General features: G+C 33.8%; 1 protein-coding gene across 1 annotated transcript in view; it reads left to right on the top strand.

Annotated features, from left to right (window-relative positions):
* The window catches only part of KIF6 (kinesin family member 6), a 139,630-nt gene that overhangs the window by 2,710 nt on the left and 117,300 nt on the right, over window positions 1–19,620 (top strand). Inside the window, exons 3-6 of the mRNA XM_042885015.1 lie at window positions 813–887; window positions 7,191–7,338; window positions 10,150–10,259; window positions 17,947–18,076. Coding sequence (XP_042740949.1) covers window positions 813–887; window positions 7,191–7,338; window positions 10,150–10,259; window positions 17,947–18,076 — 463 coding nt within the window. The remainder of the gene's footprint in view (window positions 1–812; window positions 888–7,190; window positions 7,339–10,149; window positions 10,260–17,946; window positions 18,077–19,620) is intronic.

The following is a 19,620-nucleotide window of genomic DNA, read 5'->3' as shown; positions in this document are numbered from 1 at the left end:
TCGTGAAATGTCAAATCCAGCTCCTAGAGAGGTAGAAACACATGCACCAGTACAGGATTGTGATTGGCTAGTAACCAGGTTTTCAGAAAATTACCTGAAACACTGTATCCAGTTCTGGGCTCCTGTAAAGGGACTGGGATGTCTGACATATTAGGAGAGGTTCAGAGTGCTAGGACTCTTTACAGAAAGAACAGTCTGAAGCAGCTGTTTATGCTCCCCATATGCAAATAATCCAACCTGATAGGACAGAACCCTACTTCAGTTGACTCTTCCTTGAGTAGGGGAATTGCAGTAGGTGGTCCCTTCCAACTTCAAAGATATATAATTCTCTATGAAAACTGCAGTTGCTTTACATAGGAAAGATTTAGTTAAACATTTTCCTTTAATGATTACTGTATGTGTGCAACAGAATGAAGGAACTGGTTATTTTATAAAAAAAAAAAAAAAAAAAAGGAAAAACATATTGGTAAGACACAGTATTTAGCTATGGTGTAACCTATTTATCCAGATTCCAGTGTGGTGCCAGTTACAAACACTGATTCTCTCGGTAGATCTAAAATGAGGATTATCTTTCTCTAAGCCACATCATTTTATCAGAGGAATTTATTGTGAAGATCCCATCAATGCAGCTCTGTGTTTAGCAGACTATTTATGTGCAATAGTACAACAGATGCTGTGAATAAGACTACAGGGAAAACATTGTACTAAGTTATGTAAGCCTAATGATGTAAACATCAACTACTATAAACACAAGTATGAATCAAGTAGTGTTTTAAGATTCTGAGCAATTATTCTTTGCTTAATATTTTCAGATTTCAGAAAATTTTTGATCAAGAGGTGAAGCAAGATGTGGTTTTTGACAGCATTGCCAAACCAGTGGCAGAATGGTACGTTGTTCTTGAGAGTAATTAGGATCAGAAATAGATTTTGTTGTATTAGTTGGAGGAGAGCTGCCAAGTGTTTGCCTCATAGTGAAAGTGTATTGATGTTTTGATTTTCTGAATACTGACATATCTGAATCTGGGAGATATAAAACAATCCCCTGAGAATTCTATTTATGGTAAAGTTGCATCGTTAACTCCTAAAACTACACTGTCTTTTTGTTGCATAGAAATAGAAATCCATGTATAGTTATCTTTTTACCTATAATATAAGCTCACTTCATTGCATTAGAAAAGTATTTTCTATACAGTTTCATGAATCACAGAATCATTGAGTGGTTAAGATTGGAAGACTACTTCTGGAGTTCAGCACAAAAATGATAAACAAAAATACTACCTTCTTATTTTTTACTTTGCTAGTTCTGTTTTTGTTTTTCTGGACTTTTAGTGAGGTGTAAGCATCAGACTTTGTTATTTGTGGAATATTGTCATTGTTTACTAATTTAAAGGCAGGCTTATGTGACCAATTTTTTATTCTGACATGGATATATTTGTGATGCAAGTGTGAGAAATAGCAGTTTGGCTCACCTGCAGGTAAAGGATCTTCACAACTGAATTACTGCTAATGTGAGTGACTTATGTAGAAAAAAAAGACCTGTAGAGTTTATATACAGTAAAAAGACATCTACTTTTTGGATGTCAGCTTGAAACAGTGTAGCTTACTATATCCCCTAATTTGAGAAATGGGAGAAGGAACAGCTATAGATTTTGTAATTTAATAAAAAAATGAAAACTTCATTAAGTTTTCATCTCAAACAGCTATTAGTCATGTCCATTTTGACTTAAATTTAAGTTCAGAATTGTTCAAGAATACTGCTTATTATAGATTACAGTTTGATAGATGTCACTCATACTATTTTTGTGATACTTATCTTCTGCAGTGCTTTTGGTGAAATTTTAAATTATTTGAGAATTTCAGTCAAAATAGGAAATTGTATTTCAGCTTGCCTTTTTAGGAAAACTTTTTTGAAATTTCAGTGGAAACTTACACTAAGCTCTCAGAAACGATAACGTGCACATTTGGACATCAATGTTATTTTTGAAATATGAGACATTACCAAATTAGATTTGTTCCATAAATCTGCCAAAGCATAAAGAAGAAAAGTCATGCTGAGATACTTTGTTTATTTTAACTAAAAGGAACTTTAATCTGATCACCAAATGAGAGAAGATACCTAAATACTATGTGTAAAGACACATTCTCCCTGAGAAGTGCTTTTCCAGATCCTGCAAATTAAGTTTTCTTCTTTTCATCATGTCATTTATAAAATGACCTTGAGCCACTGTTTTCTAAGATTGCAAAAAGGAAAAAGGACTTTGGTAAAACATTTCAAGTCAGCAAGAACTGAGATGAGGAGATTGCTTACAAGATCTAAAGATCAAGATATTTTCCACTTTCTTCATGTAGCAATTGGACAGGTCAATACAATGGAAAAGGCATTACAACAGAGGTTGTAACAATGATGTAAGGACTGAGACACTAGAGAGGTGCTATAAAGGAAGGAGAAGAAGATTGCTCACACATATCAGAAGTTTCTAGGTTTGCAGGGGAAAGCTTCACCAAAGAGGGATCTCCAAGAAGAGATCCTTTGTTAGTGGCAGTCAGCCCTTAAATGGGATCTAACAGAGGTGCAGCCAGGCTCCACCCTTTCCTGTCATGCAGTTGAATTGCCTTCACCTGTGCTCCCAGGGCTGACCAGGTCCTTTTCCCAGGTGCTCAATCAGTGGTTCAAGCTGTGACTCAAGAGTTACCTTATACTTCAGTAATCCAGTATTTTCATAGCTAAGAACACCCATCTTCATATTACTAGTCATTTAAAATGAATCTTCAGGGCTCCAATTAAAATAACAATATGAACCTGAAATAAACTAGTGAAAGCAAAGTAAAAGCAAAATTTGTTTCTGATTCCCAGCCATTACTTTAATCTACAAATAGACACTCAAAGAATTTAGGCCTTATTTAGTACAGCCTTTTTGATTTAAGCATTTAAACATTTTTTATTTATTTACATTATTCAGTTTTGCTGTAATGGCTTCTGGCTCTGGATTGACTTCGTCCAGCAGCTATCAAGATGAGATTCCTGTATGTCTTTAATATCTGCTGATGTCAAAAGCTTGATAATAAGTTCACGCTATTTCTTGAGATTATTTTCATTATTAATTGAAGCTCAGAGTAATAAAAATGGAGTCAGAGTGTTCTGACTTTCCTGAGGAAGACGATTGTACTGGTATTTATAAAACACTATGTTTACATTGTGTAAACATTTAGCATGTTTTCAAGGAATAGTAAAGTTTTTTTTTTTACAAATACATTCCTCTGTTGATCTTTTGTGTGTGTGCGTGAATTATGTCTATTGCTAAAAAATTCTCTCTTAAAATCATAGAATAAACAGGCTGGAAGGCGTCTCTGTAAGTCATTAGGTCCAACTTTCTGAACAAAACAGGTATAGCTTCAGAGTTTGCTTGAGCATAGTAAAGCTTTGAAAATAAACCAAAGATGGGAATCCCACAACTCATTGTGCATCAGTTCCAGGACTTACCTGCTCTCATTGTGAAGAACACTTTCATCATATTTTGAACTTCTTTTGCATCTTGCAACAACTGCCTTTTATCCCATTCCTTCTTGGAACAATCCATTCTGTAACAGAAGGTGACAATTACACACATGTATAGCCTCCTCATCTCCAGGCTGTCAGAAAACAACTCCTTTTGCTTATCCATGTATTAATGTTCTCTAGCTTGAACCAAATTGGTTTTGTTAGAATCACTCTCATTTCTTTCTAGCATCCTTCTTGGATTGGGAAATCCAAATCTGAACATAGAACTCATTTTCAAATTTATTTTTATTTACATATTTAAAGTTACTATAGTTTGATGGAAACTTTTTGTTCGATTGAACAAAACCTATCACAGAATCATAGAGTGGTTTGGGCTGCAAGGGATCTTTAAGATCATCTAGTTCCAGGCCCCTGCTACGGACCAGATTGCTTAAAGTCCCTTCCAGCTTTGTTTTGATTGCTTCCACAGAGGGGGCATCCACAACCTCTCTGGGCAGCCTGTTGCAGTGTCTCATCACCCTCACAGTAATGAATTTCTTCCTAATATCTAGTCTAAATCTACCCTCTTGAAGTTTAAAACTATTTCCCCTCATCCTGTTGCTACATGACCTTATAAAAAGTCCCCCTTCAAGTACTGGAAGGCTAATATAAGGTCTCCTTAGAGCCTTCTCCAGGCTGCAGAGGGAAGCAGCTGTCATACTTAGGCACAAACTATCCTTCGGTCTCATTAACAAGAAGCATAGAAACAAATGAAAAGTTCTGCATTCATAAACTTTAAATAGAAAAAAAGAATCATGGTAAATTAAAACAAAATGTATCCAGAAAAACAAACCACAACAAAACAACCTCAGCTTGCTTTCAACCTCTGTCTAATATCACTGAGTTTTATACCACTTTGAGTCATCTCAGATACTCAAGAACAAAGTACTGAATGGTATTTTGAACTATAGCAACTAATCATAAATTTTCTAGCTTCCACTTGAGAAATTTCTCACTTGAGGAATGTTAACAAGTTGTAAACACAATGGATCAATGAATTTAAGCATAATTACTTGCGTGAGTTAGACTTTTGTATCACACTTTTGTTTAGGAATGTTATGTCTTCCCACCATGAAGTAAGTCTCTTGAGTAACAGCAATTGTTAGTATGCAGCTCTGCAGCAGTCATTTACTTAAATAAGAGTCTACATTGCTGTTTTTAATGAAATATTAGTTTTTTACTACACTTTTTTGTTTTTAATTGCCACTAATTATGAGTAAATTAGAAAGCGCAAGTTAACTGTAAGTAAGAAAAGTAAGAATATTTGAGGGAAAATAACAAAATGTCCTTGCTCCCTTTTAACTACATTTGTAGATGTATCCATTCTAGAAAGTGCTGTAGCTGATAATTGATACCGTTTTTCTGACAGATTTTGCTTAGTAACATAATCAGGGAAGAGACAAGGTCTTCTCTTAATATAAAAATATTTTATTGAAGCCCTGAATCTTGTCTTCTTTTCAGACAGTCACATAATCTAGTCCAACACAAAATAGAAATGCTGTTTAAAATAGCTGCTTTTTCTTACATCTCTAAACCACCACCGTTGCAGGTACGGTGTTACAACAATTCTAATTTTCTCTTTTATTGGGTGACTAACAGTCAATGCTTAGGGAAAAAAGTCGAACATGGAAATCTACCTTCACCTAGTATTCTGTTAGCTCCCGGTTAGTTGTAGCTTAGGTACTTTCTGATAGAAAATTAATTTCTCATCATCAGAGAACATTTTCAGAAATTAATTTAGTCTCTGCTGATGCCTGTGTGATCTTTTAGCATCCACAACATCCACTGCGAGGAATTTCATAGCTTAACACCATTTTGCATGAAGAATCATTTCCTCTTGCTTGTTTTGAACCTGCCATCTGCAAACTTACTTTGATACCCTTACCTTCTGACAGATAATTACTGTATTCAGCATTCAGATATAGTGGTGGTAGGCATTACAAATTCCTAAGATAAAAGAATGAGGTGTTTCCTAATAATGAATGTTTTGATTTTTAACATCTGGAATCTAAAATATATCTATATACACTCTGTCTTGTGGGTGTTTTGGTCTTTGGGAGCAGATGTTGGTTGTAGTTCCTTTTAACATGTTTCTGTTTTTTTCTCTGTCATCCTACTGTAATGGATTAAAATAAGCAATTTGGCATCTGCTCAAGCCTTTAAATAATAATTTGGAGAACCATTGCATCTCTTGTGGCGCCAGACTAGCAGTTATCTATATGTGGTTCTTTTTATCTTATGCAAGGGTTGTTTGCCCCTTTTTATTTATAAACAAAATGCCCAAGAATAATTTATCATTTCTTTCTGCTTATACAAAAGGAGTGGGTCTTTAAGCATAGTAAACCAAATCCAGAGTAGATTGTACTTCTGATGCGTTTCATCATGAAAGTAATTCCTTCTTGATTATTTTATGTCTTGTCAGCATTTTTTATTATTCATGTACGTTCTTTGTACTTTCTTCATATGTTTTGTCAGGAGATACTGGATTTTTGGTAGAAAAATTTCAAATGGAGGGAAACTTTTTGCAATGTTGGCTACTGAAAAGAAAAACTGGCCCTTGTTAATCTGATTTCTTTATCATGTAGACTGTTGCCACTTCTGGTTTGGCTGGCCATGTGAATATTACAGTCAGTAACAGATTTCAAAGAGTTGCAAAAAATTTACTCAATTTTTGTTTGTTTTCAGACAAATGAAAATTCAAAATAATTATGTCCTCTATCATTTTTACCTCACTGTTTATAGTTAGCCAGAGTGCAGTACAGGATGTTAGAGCACTTAAAATACATTTCAAGGTCAAGGCAGTTTACAACAATCAACAAGAAATTGATCTAGAAACATGGAGACAGATTTTTACCTTCTGAGACAGAGCTGGAAACAAATACTTATAAACTATGAATATCAATTGATATTTTAAATACATTAAATACAGTGTGCAGGAAGTTTTACTTTTAATATCAAGGGAAAAATGAAAATTTACATTTATATTTCAGATATCAGCTCATCAACGGTGTCTTGGTAAAAATACAAGCCTCTCCTTAAAACAGTACAAGAAACTTCACTAGCTGTTAAAAAGAAAATAACTGCTGAATTATTCTGTCAAACTGCACCAACTTCTCATTGGTGGAATCTAGATTACCACAATTTGGGAGTACCTTTTTCTTTCTTTGTGTTAAAACCCCACTCTTCTAAAACAAAATCAGGACTAAAAGTCAGGATCAAATATGTTGTGTCATAATGTCAAATATATCACCTCATCAGCCATGGCTGATGAAAATCACATCTGCTGTAGTCTAATCCTACATATATCCTGCTGAGTGTGCAGCTGAACTACTGTTCATCCTACTAGTGTACAGCCTATCTTCTGTTCTGCTGTTTAATGGAAATCAGATGAATACTGAGAGTCTGATGATTTACAGAGAAAAACATTTTGGATAGGCTTTTGTTAGGTACTTCAGCAAATGTGAGGTGTGAAAAAAGATGATCACGTCTTAATGGCATTTCAGACTGTGTAAGTTCTATTGAATCTGAAATAAATATGTTGAAGACAGCTGCTGTGTATTTAAGAATTACTGTGAACCACATTTTGGTTTTATAAAAAGCTTATCATAAAGAATATGCTCTATATATTAATTTTTTTTAATTTTTTCTATAGTGCTTTGGCAGGATATAATGGTACTATCTTTGCATACGGCCAAACAGGCAGTGGCAAAACATTTACGATCACAGGAGGAGCTGAACGTTACAGTGACAGAGGCATCATTCCCAGGACCCTCTCTTACATTTTTGATCAATTACAGAAGGTATGGGAGATTGTTTTCTGCATTTGTTGGTTTTCTTTTTTAAATGACTGGTGTAAAAATATTTAGCTATATTTTGAAGGACTGTTTTTATAATACTGTCATAAAGTAACAGTAAGAAGCCCTAAGATTAGTAATTCAGTAATGTTTAAGAAAACATGTAACTTTTCATGAAATATTACGCAATAATGAGCTGCTTACTGTTGGTTACCTGCCTTTAGAATGAGACAATGGATGTGAAAGGGTGTTGTTTTTTTGTTTTTTTTTAAACCATGCTATTTTTTCAGTGGATTCTATCATACACATTCAGATCACATAAGCAGTTGTACTTGTCTTATCTTCACTGCTTTACCCTTTTTTCATTGCATGCATTGCATCACATGCGCATCCTGCAAAAATAGCTTTGACTCCTATGCAATGATAAACCAACAATATTGCATTAAATAAGGACCATTTTTTTCACTCATCATAAGTTATATAGTTTCTTTGTGCTTGATTGATACTCAAAAAAACAGTACACTTCTTAAAATACTCAGCTATTAACTCAGCACAATTGCATGTTCATATTTGATGCAATTATTTATTAACTATAATATTGACAGACAGCTAAATTATTATGAAAGTAATAATTTTCAAGTCAGTAATGCAGGATTTGAAAGAGAATAAGTATGTGTATTCTTCTTTTCTGTCCTTTTCTTTTTAACTCCAATTACATACTTATATGGAAAGTTTTATGTGTAGGTGATATTACTAATAAAAGTCTGATTCACTCAGCATAATTGAATTGAAAGTGGTCATATGTTAGGCCCATTTTTTAATATAATTACATATGTATAACTTATGAACAAATTATGCAAATAGTAAAAATGTCATTAATATTTATTATTATTATTATTGCTGTTATTTATTTTTCCTAATGTACTACTCAAAAAATCCTTTGGTCTGTTTTTAAAACAGAGTCAGAACCTAAAGACAAGTTAATAGTGGCTAGAAAAATACTTTCAAAAGTAATAAATTATACTCTGAAAACTAATTTTGCATGTGTTTTATGCTAGAACTGTCAATTTCTAGTGGAGAAATAGTCATTCCACCTGTGTAAATATGGGTTTGGCTTCACCAAAAAATTTCAACAGTACTAAGTACAAGAAATATTTATATTTCATTCTCTGCTACTTTTTTTCCTTGTCTTACAATATTTCTGACATTTATAGTCCTCACCCAGTTATTTCTTTTCTTTTAATTGTTTTTAATACTCCATAGAAGATTTTCCTACCACCATCAACTCTGTGAAACTGTTGTGAGATTACTGAATTTGACACAGCTGTTAAGGTGAAACACACAACTCTAGTGTGGTAATCAAGCCAAATCTAGGAGCTATGAACTTACTTTTTGGTGAATCCATAAAGTAAAATGAATGTTATTAATGCTCCATTTCAACATCTCTAGTTCTAGCCCTGAAGAACTTAGGAGGGAAACTAAGTACGCTCAAAACAGTTTTATGATTACACAAATCAAAATCTCCTACAAAAAAGTGTCATTGTTGCACTTACAAATTATTTAAGCCAATTTAGAGACCACTGCAACCCACTGAATTTGAAATCCTGTACTCTTCTTAGAACAAAAAAAATCCATCGCATCTCCTGTTCAGAGAAAGCCATTGTACTTAGCTGAAAGAAAATATGGGAGGTGTAACTTGACCGCAACTTAGCTTTAAGTCATTTCTGCAGCACCGTAAATCCAGAACAAGTGAAACTTAATTTCACAACTTCTTCATTTATTCTATATACAGAAAACAGGGCAACAAACAATGTTTGACAGAAGGTAATAATGATATTTGAAATACTACAAGCATACTCTAAAGTCTCAACAGTTAAGAGCAATGAAACAAAATCAAATAAATGCAAATGATTAATAAGAAAAACTAGTCTTAAACCTCCCCTAAAATATTTTTTATTATCCATTTATATTAATTTTTCTAATAACTAAAAGACAATTCCCAACTAATATACTACCAGAACTGGAAGGAAAAAAAAAAAAAAAAAAAGCCTAGTTGAATAGCGAAGTGGATTTTTAAGTTAGTTATTCTGAATTTCACGTTTGAAAGAATTCTATATTTAGTCTTCTAGCTGACCTTCAGCCTACAGGTTGGAAGGATGGCATAAGTAATATGTCTTATTTTTGTCTAATACAAGGAAACTCTGAACATCAGTAACCAGCCAACAGCATTCCAGATTTAAAAAAACCTTTTTCTATAAGTATGTACTTGTGTGTTTTACTTATTAAAACAAATACTGTAGAATAACTTCATTTTTATGGAAAGAAATAAGTGGATAAAGTGAAGAGATCTGAACTCTGATGATTATTTATTATATTTAAAGTAAATTTTATTTTGTCCTTTGTAGCAGTGATATGAGCAAACAGTTGGGCTTCTGCGAGCATAGGGGGCAAAAGCAAAAAGAGAAAAAGATGTGTTTTCTATCTTTCTATCTAAATACAAAAAGAAAAAACAAACTCAACTTTCTTCTAATGGGCATATTGGAGTTCAGGATGCTTCTATTTTCATATATTTTTTTAAAATTTCTTCCTTTTTCTACTTTAGATTTCATGCATGTGGCATCTCAGAAAATATATAAATATCCCTAAATGAGAATATAAACAATGCCCAGGAGAAGAAAAAGAAACAGAATGAGAAAACAACTTAGAAGCTGTAGTGATAAGTCTTTCCTCTGACCTAGCTTTCACTTGCGTTTATAGATCTTCCTTTGCCCAACTGTTTATTTGCTGTTTTATTATTTTTTTTTGTTTGCTTTTTAGGACAACAGCAAAGTCTATACAACTCATGTTTCTTACTTAGAAATCTACAATGAATGTGGTTATGATCTGTTGGACCCAAGACATGAAGCTTCCAGATTAGAAGATTTGCCGTAAGTGGTAATAATACATATAATAGACAAGCAAAACAAAAATCACTGTCAGATACCACGTATATGTGATCCTAGCATTTACTAATACTTGGACAAGGATAGTTGAAAAAACAAACAAACAAACAGACACATAGGTCACAAAAATTAAGTCCAGCAAGGTTAAAGACCTTGCACTTAACAGGAAATTCAAAACCTAAGTTTTTGAAAATCTCTACGCTCCTCCTGAAAGAAGAGTTTATGGCTTGCGTTGCTCTTAAAATAACAAATGATAAATAGTTAAAAGTGAGTCTGGAAACCATAAACCTTCTCACTCAGCATGACAGCAGAAATGTGTAAATAGCAATTTCATCACTGCTGATAAAGTGCACCAAGAACTGCCAACAGACTAATATCAGAATATAATTGATTTTTCTGTCAAAATAGATAATTACATTTGTAACAAACTCATTTTTAACATTTTTTTCCCCAAAAATACGTTCTGGAATTACTACATATAATTCTAGAATTACTATAAGAATTACTATAAAATGTACCTTAAGCTTTCTACACAGCATGTGCTAACCAGGAACTATAACTACAAAATCTTTCAAGATCAGCCTTTGTAAGACAAAGTAGTCTAGAGGAAAGAAAGAAGCCAACAAATTCAGCATATGAGACTGGACTGCAGATTGGTCTCCCAGCTTCACTTCACATATAAAATAATGAACTCCATTTTTTAATGAAACATTGATAAAATACTGTTGTTTTTTTTTTTTTTTTATCATGAATGTACAACAGCTGTTCTGAAAATCATGCCTCCTGTTTTATTACGTTGGCTAATATTCCATTTTGTGACAGATAAACAGCAGTAAGGTAGCCTGAAAAAACAACATGGAAGTGTGTATGAAACAGATGTGTCACTGAATTTGTCAGTGCAGGAAAAATGACACCCATTGGCATTCATTGGCACTGAAAGCTTATTGATGTTAAGCACAGTGAGGTTATGGGTGGTGAGCATCAGCAGCAGTGACATGAAAGACAAGCCACATTCCAGATTGGCCACACACAGCTGTCACACCACAAAATGAAGAGTGTCTCAATCAGCTTATCCACACAAATCAGCAGGTTTTGACCAGGGAACTGCATGTGGAGTTGAATATCAGCTTCAATGCAAAGTTGGAAGATTGCAAAGTTTGTGCCAAGTGGGTCCCATGAACACTCACATAGGAACAGAAAGAACAACATATGTTTATCAGGACCTACTGAACCAAAATGAGGCTGAAAGTGACTGTTACCAGGTATCCAGATACCTGGATTGTATCATCATCAGCGATGACACATGGTGTCACCACTATGAGCTAGAGTCAAAACAACAGTCCATGGAGTGGTAATACCCAAATTATCCATTGAATAAAAAGTTTGATACACAGTCCTCAACTGCTAAAATAAATGATGCATGCTATCTTTTGGGATGTAAGAAGGGTTACCCTCTTTGATTTCCTGGAAGTCAGACAAACCATCAACTCTGACAGCTGCATCATGATTCTGACTAAGCTGAAGATTCAAACTTTTAAAATTGGGCCAGAGAAAAAAGAAAACCTTTATCTTGCAACACAACAATGCCAGGCTGCAAGCAAATCTGAATACCATGGACACATGGCTAGTATTGGCTAGGCTGTCCTACCACAACCACTGTATAGTCCAGGTTTGGTACTTTCTCACTTCTATCTGTTTGGGCTGATGAAGAATGGGCTGAATGGACAACATTTTCCTAGCAACACTGTCATCATAGCAGCTATGAAAGTGGGTCATCTCCATCAAGTGCTAAATTTTATGAGCATGGCATGCAGGCTCTTATTCATTGCCAGTAAAAATGCATAGCTAACAGTGATGACTGCATTGAAAAACTTTTGCAGCTGAGAAGCTGTTCTATCAAATAGTGCTATTCTGCTCTTTGTATTGTTTTTAGCTTCCCTGGAAATAAATAGGAGATATTGCTTTCAGTGTGACCTAACATAAGGCTATTACAATTTCAGTACCTCAGTTGTCAAAAAGTATGTGTTCTGCAATAAATATACACCTTCATCACTTATACTTAAGATCAAGTAAAATTATTCAGTTAATAAGACATTTGTTTATTTTTAAGATATTCAGGGGTTAAACTTTTAGAAATAAATTGTAATGGCCTGAAATAAAATGAGAGAGAAATTGCATAAAGCGTAACTACATGATCAGTTATATTTTAGCTGCTTGGACATATTCTTGCAAATGGCAAAGTAAATAGCAGTTACAGAGACTTTAAAATATATTAAGTGTTTATTACCTGATACATATTTCATTTTTTAATGAGAGTTTTATGTATTTAAGACGTTTTAGGGTTGTACTGGTGGTAAGCAAAGTACAGAATATAATTTACTCGGGTTTCTTTGAACGCAAATTTTTCATAGCAATATTTTTTTAAAACCTTATTGCTTATTTTACTTTAACAGGAAGTTGTTTAATATCACCGCTTTAAATTCCATCGTGGATATAGACTGCATGTTCTTCTATGTCATTACTTATACATATGTAGATATGCATCCCAACTATTCATGTCCATTTATGTTCTTCCACTGAAAAGATGCTTTCTTTTTGCTTCTTACTCTTCCTTGGAGCCATGTAAACTTTGGATTCAGTCTAATTTAAATGTACAATATTCACTATATATAGCAAGCTTGTATTTTTTGAAAGAGCTAAGTCTTTACAACACAAACCTTTTCATGAGTTGCACTGTAACAATATTCTATGTTTACAAGAAGAACATATTGAATATGTGAGGCTCATTAACAAGATCTAATGCAATCATGTTTCTAACAGGTACATAAACAAATATGACTTTTAAACCCCAGTAAATTTAGTTTAACAGGAAAAAAAGTTTTCTAAATGTTTAGTTGTTATGATTTTACATGTAGCCCATAAAAATTACCTTTTGAAATACCCTAATGCCTAATATACAGTATTCCTTAGTTTGCAAGCATAACTTGTTTTTGTTGTAGAAAGCTGGATATATTTTTTTTAAGTTCTGTGACACTGTAGCTGAAGTTTATTCAGATGTTTATTCAGATGCAGCTTCAGTTCAATTGACTTATTAAATAAAACTTTTACATTCTAATATCAATAATTCCATTCCATGCTTATACAAGAAAATAAAAATTAAAATTGTTTTCAAGTATATGAAAGGCATGAAACTACTATTGTAGAATATAGGTGATGAATGAGTATTTGAATTCTGACTGCCATCTCTTATTTCTATGATAAATGATTTGCAGGACTGTTCAAATTAGGAGTTTTTCTGAAACTCTTTTGCTCCAAGATTTTGCAAGAGAATTTGTCTTCTAACAGGTTTCCCATTACACAGTCTGATTTGCGTAGCTCTATGATACTGAATCAAATCAATTTATCTTCAGTTATAATCCATTGGTATAAGTTCTTCCTAACTGGTTTGTATTATTTATTAAGAACTTGAAATTTTCCTAACACTAAATAATAAAACAAACGTAAATGCTGAGATTGTTGAATTGTAAATCATAGACTAAATCATAAAAAATTTAAAAATTTGCCACTTTTAACTGTCCAAATTATGGCAGGTGACACTTATGCATGTGAAGACAAATTAACGCTGGCTTATCTTAAAATAAGGGTCTGTCAGTCAGTAGCTGAGGAACTGCTTCACAAGGAGAACGGACAGCAGTTAATCTGACCTGTCAGCCAACACAAGTGTTTCCCTGTTTGTGTGTCAAAATGCTTTAGAAATCACCTTTGATACAGAAATATGACTTAGTATGCTTTAGGTTAACTGGGCCAAGGCAAGGTGAGAAAGAGGAGGTGCAGAGTTCTTTCTGCATCTCAGTAAGAAAGACCTGACAACAAATAGCATAATAAGATAACTGCTTAAGTAAGATAGAATAGAGAGAGGAATAGGCAGTGAGTTCGTCCCTTTATATTTGAGGTGCACTGAGTTCATGGAGCATTGAATGAACCAGAATTTATTTTCTCATGACATGGTGCACAGAGCAGAGTTGATCCTGTGTGGAGAAAGTTCTCCCTTCTGGCCTCTTGAGCTATTACGCTTATTATTATCTGCACAGTCTCCTTCTCATGCTGAGGTAGTATCACTGTATTCCGCTAATTATAGTCATAAGTGTTATATAACCTCGTATATAACTTATGTCATTGTGGTTCATTATTTTTAGATGTTTATCAAGTTTTTGATATAATCTTATCTTAGATATCTTCAGTTTTAAGCCCCAAAGACAGATATAAACGTATGAAATGTATTTTTTAAATTGTCATTTGTTATCCAGAACTTTTCAATTTTTTTTGTTACACAAATTGGTGAGATGTTATCAACAAACCAAAATAAACTTTAACATCAATATTTACAAGTAACATGAATTTCATAGAGGAAAGTATTCCTCATGTAAGACTCTTGCATTATGGTAGCTCAGCAGATGTAGGAAATAGCCTGAGTTAATAAAGGCATAAAAAATGCTGCTCACATCTGTATAATCAATGAATATAAAGATGTTATAATTACAAAATAAAGTAGAGAGCTTAGCTAAGTAGATTATAATAACAAATAGAGAATAGATAGAATACTTACCCACGTCCTGGGCTCGCTACAAAACTCCAGAGGAGGGATCTCCAGAAGAGACCTTTTCCCACTGGTATCCAGCTCTTAAATGGGTCTAGGAGAGATGCAGCCAGGCTCCACCCCTTCCAGCAGCACAGGTGAATTGCCTTCACCTGTGCTCATGTGGCTGACTCTTTGCTAGCCTCAGGTGATCAGAGGTTCAGGCCATGACTCAGCAGTTCCCACACACCGTCCTACAGGTTTCCTAATCTACTACAGATTCCCATCCATTAGGCCAAATGGAAAAAATTCTTTGTTTATGAAGAAAACAAAATCTTTTCTTTGCCTTTTTCAGTCATAATGGAAAACTTAACAGAGCTGTTCCTGCAAGATCCAAGTTAAGACTATGAAATTTAAACATTTCATTAATTTACAGGAAGCTATATAAAATTCTGTCATCATATTATACAGTAATTTTATTGTGCAATAAAATAAATCATTTTATTGTTATTTTGGAACTTGTCATTTTGAGACAGTTTTAACAGATGCTTCTAAAGATGTAAAAATTTGTACTTCCATTTGGAAATCCTCCTAATAGCTATAAGGCTATTGTATAGGAAGCTGTCAATGGTTTGGGATGTTCCTATTGTCTTCTTTTTATTTTAATAATCTTCCAAGGCTTTTTGTCCAAGCTATTATCTTTGTTGTTTAGAAATTATTGGGCAAACTATGTAGTATGATTAGAAGTTCTAGAACTATGCCAAATGTTCATATTAAAGCAACACTGCTTTCCTGTATTATAAGAAGAGGGAGATGATTCTTACAGTACAGTTTGAAAATTTTAAAATTTTAAAATTAATCAAGACATGGTATTTTAATTAAAAAAATCTACGGGCTTTAGTATGTGAGGCATGCACAGACAGCATTAAAGCAGACAGAGCTTTATCCAAATATTGATATGCAAGAGCAGAACTGTGCTTTCAGAGTTATGTTCTCAGTTGAGTAAGCAGGTTTTTAGAACTGTATTGGGGCTATTTTATCCTAGAGCACAAAAATATAGGGCTTTAAACAGGCAGCAATCATACTTGTAAAAACAATTGTTATGCTTACTAGAGAAACAGTGTGTCTATGTTTACTTGTATTTTTTTTTCTGAAAATAGTACGTGCATTGCAACATGTTCAGATTATTTATATATATCCACTCCAATGTTTTGACCAAAGGATAAATAGCTTCTGTAATATTTAAGAGTAATACTATGGAATACTGCTTGGCTGCGTAATTTGTTTCTGCAAATTTTGTCAGAGAAAAAAAAAAATAGACAAACACCAAACCAAAAATCTAACCTTTATGTTTTTGAGGTAGCTTGGGGTAATTAATGCCCAATAAACATCTACAGATAAAAACTCAAGCCCTGTACTCCCTCTTGTGGTTAACCTTGAGGATCATGAAATATGTACATATTTATATATTTAAATGCACACACATAAACTGTTGGCTTCTTGTTCTTTGTTTGTGTTTCTTGTTTTTACTGTTGATACAGAAAAAGATTCTTTTTAAACTTAAAGAAGTTCTATTTTCCTCCAGGTTGTCTCAAAACACATATCATCCATCCTTATAATTTGCGTATGTAACTATCAGAAAGACCAACACAAGAGAAAGGTAGTACGAGAGATGTGATGAGAGAGAAACAGACATAATAGAAAAGTGTTGTGTTACAACAAAAGGAATAAGGACTACTCACCCATCTCTAAAGAGATAGGCTCACAGTTAGCTCCAAGGAGCTAACTCCACAAAGCAGGAACCTCCAGGAAAGAGAGAAAGAGGAAAACAAAAAACAACAACAAAAAAAAAAACAACCACCACCCTTTCCTAAGGGTAGTTAGCCCTTAAATAGGGTCTAAGAGAGGTGCAACCAGGCTCCACCCCCTTCTGATCGCACAGTTGAATTGCCTTCACCTGTGCACCCAGGGCTGACCCACTCCTTTCCTCAGGTGTTCCATCAGTAATTAAGGCCTTGACTCAGCAGTTATTGCACTTTTTAACACTTTGAATGGCCTTAACTCAGTGAGCTTTCCAAATTCAGTAATGCAACTACTTGACTTGTATTTTGGATATTACAGGCTGCACTAGCTTAGGAGACCCTAACGGGTACTCAGTAAAGCTAATTAAGTGTAACTTTCACTTACTCGATTAAAAGAAAAATTTCTTATGTAAAAAAGTCTGTTTAGTAATTCAGAAAGAGTTTCAGTGATGGTAAGTAATTTTCCTAGAGTTTTGCTATATCGTAGAATCATTTGAGTTAAAAAGGTCTCTTAAAGGTCATATAGTTCAACTCCCCTGCAATGAACAGGGACACCTACAGCTAGATCAGGGTGCTTAAAGCTTAGCCCAGCCTGACCTTGAATGTCTCTAAGCATAGAGTATCTTCCACAACTTTGTGATTAAGGCCATTTCCATTTAACTATCTTCTGAAATATAAGGCTTGAAGAGGTACATCTTACAAAATTTCTAGCTTCAGAGGAAATAAATTAAAACATCCTATTTTTATTTGTTTGCTTTTAATGAAGAAAAGAATCATTTACATTTTTAATTAGCAGCATTCAAAGAATGAGAAGAGAAATAGTCTTGAAAAAATGCAAATTACTAGAATCATGTTGGCTACAGGTGTGATGGTCCTGAAATATTCTATCCCTATTTTTTCATCATAATTATGTTATGTTTTATGCTTCATTAGTGCTTAATAACTGGCAATAGCAGACAGAAGCCCTACTCATTATTTGTTTGTGATGATTCATCTAACATCTTATTCTTGAGATTTCATTCTACCTTACCAAAAAACAGTTCTGAAGTGTTCTCCAGTAGGCACAGCTTTTATAATTTCTTTTTCCATTTGGATAAAGGAATAAAAAAAGATGGCAGTATAAAACTAAAAAAAAATACTTCCTTTCACTTATGCCTTCACCGTTTGATATTTTCAGTGTTTTGATTATTTTGCATTTTTAGATGTTACCTTCTAATGCAATCAAAATAAAAATAGAGAACAAAGTTAACTGTACGCTAATTCTATTTCTCTGTTTTTTCTTCCTATCACATAGAAAAGTGACAATAATGGAAGACCCCAACCAGAACATTCACCTGAAAAACCTATCTCTTCAGCAAGCAAGCAATGAAGAGGAAGCACTAAATTTGCTCTTCATGGGAGACACTAACAGAATGATTGCTGAGGTAAGAACTGCTCCTACAAATCTTAATTGACTGCAAAAGAATTATAGCATTTCTAAACATCTCCTCAAAAGATTCATATTTTGGAAGTCCTCAGAAATGAATGTGAAATTTTTCCTTTAGAAGTGTGTTTCCACAATGTAATTAAAGCATTTCTTTGATTATAACTTTCACTTTGTTTTCCTTAGTGATTCTGAACGGTGGCCTTTGATTAAATAATATGCTGTAATTAAAACAAGGAAAACAAAAATGTGTTTTTTCATTTATAAAATATGGGTGGGTAGTGGAAATGCTAACTGAGGGTTCAAACCAATGACTGAGCACCTGGTGGGAAGGCAGGGCCAACCCAGGGAAGCTCAGGTGCATGCAATGACTGGAAAGAGTGGATCCAGACTCCACCCCTTCCCAGACATCGCTTAAGGGTTGGATGTGAAGGTAAGGGTGTCTTGCTGGAGAACCCTCCGTGGGTAAGGGCTTTTGCAGATAAGCAGCTTCTTTCCTGGATTTTCTGCATCTATGGCTGTCATGTTTGAGCGAACCCTTGTTTGTTGTAGCATGGGATCATGCTGCTCTGTTTTCACTGTTGTGTTTTCTATCATGTCACAGTACCGTTAGTATTTATTTGCTGTAGTGCAGCTAATTGCATTTTAGAATCTGCTGGAGTTTTTTTTTGTTTGTTTTTTGCTTTCTGTTTTTTTTTTTTCCTCTCTGTCTAATGAGATATGTAGTAAGCTAGTGAGGAGGAAGAATTTTGAAGCATAGGGTCAAGTAAGTAGCTCTCTGTTGTTGCTGGCTGCTAGTTCATATGGTGATACAGATGAAGATGTGTTTGAATACAAATTATAAGTAGTACTATGCGTTGTGGTGGTTTTTTTTTCTTCAGAAGTCTGGAAACTTGTCAATAATACTGGTAGAAAATTCACTAATGTGAGTGTCTTTTACTATTATTAACTACATGCAATAAAATTATCTGTAGTGCTATTTAACTCAGGGTAGTAAAAAAAAAATGTTCAGCAGCATGCTGAGGGAATATTTTCATGCTTATTGCAGCAATATACACTTTGTGTAAATGCTAATGTGATTTAAAAAAAAAAAGACTATGTAGGTGGGTTTCATTGTAGAGGTTTTTTAAGGTAGTTATCTCATTGTTGCTTTGTGACAGGTATGTTTCAATTCAGAGAGTTTTCTGAGTGGTGCTTCTCCCTAGATGCTACAAAGCTTACCACTTGTTATCCTTTGGCCTTTTTGACCTAAGGTGAAGGGAGTAATTTGTAATATGACTTAATGGAGTGAGTGTTTTCAGAAATTAGAGATAAATTATGTGATTTAAGATAGAGGTTTATGACATCAGCTATAAGTTCTCTAGAGATTCACGTTTTTAAACCTTAATAGAATTGTGGTAATGCTTCCTGACCTCAGAAAAAATGAAAACTCTATTGAAGTAAGCTTTAAAAGACATAAGGTGAGTTAACTTAAATAGAAAAGTAAGTAAACAAAACTGCTTTATCTTTTTTTTTTTTTTTTTTTTTTTTTTTTTTTTTTTTTTT

The sequence above is a fragment of the Lagopus leucura genome, unplaced genomic scaffold (assembly GCF_019238085.1).
Source record: "Lagopus leucura isolate 7727_CA_CO unplaced genomic scaffold, USGS_WTPT01 Super-Scaffold_73, whole genome shotgun sequence".
Lineage (NCBI taxonomy): Eukaryota > Metazoa > Chordata > Aves > Galliformes > Phasianidae > Lagopus > Lagopus leucura.
This window is presented reverse-complemented; position numbering and strand designations above follow the sequence as displayed.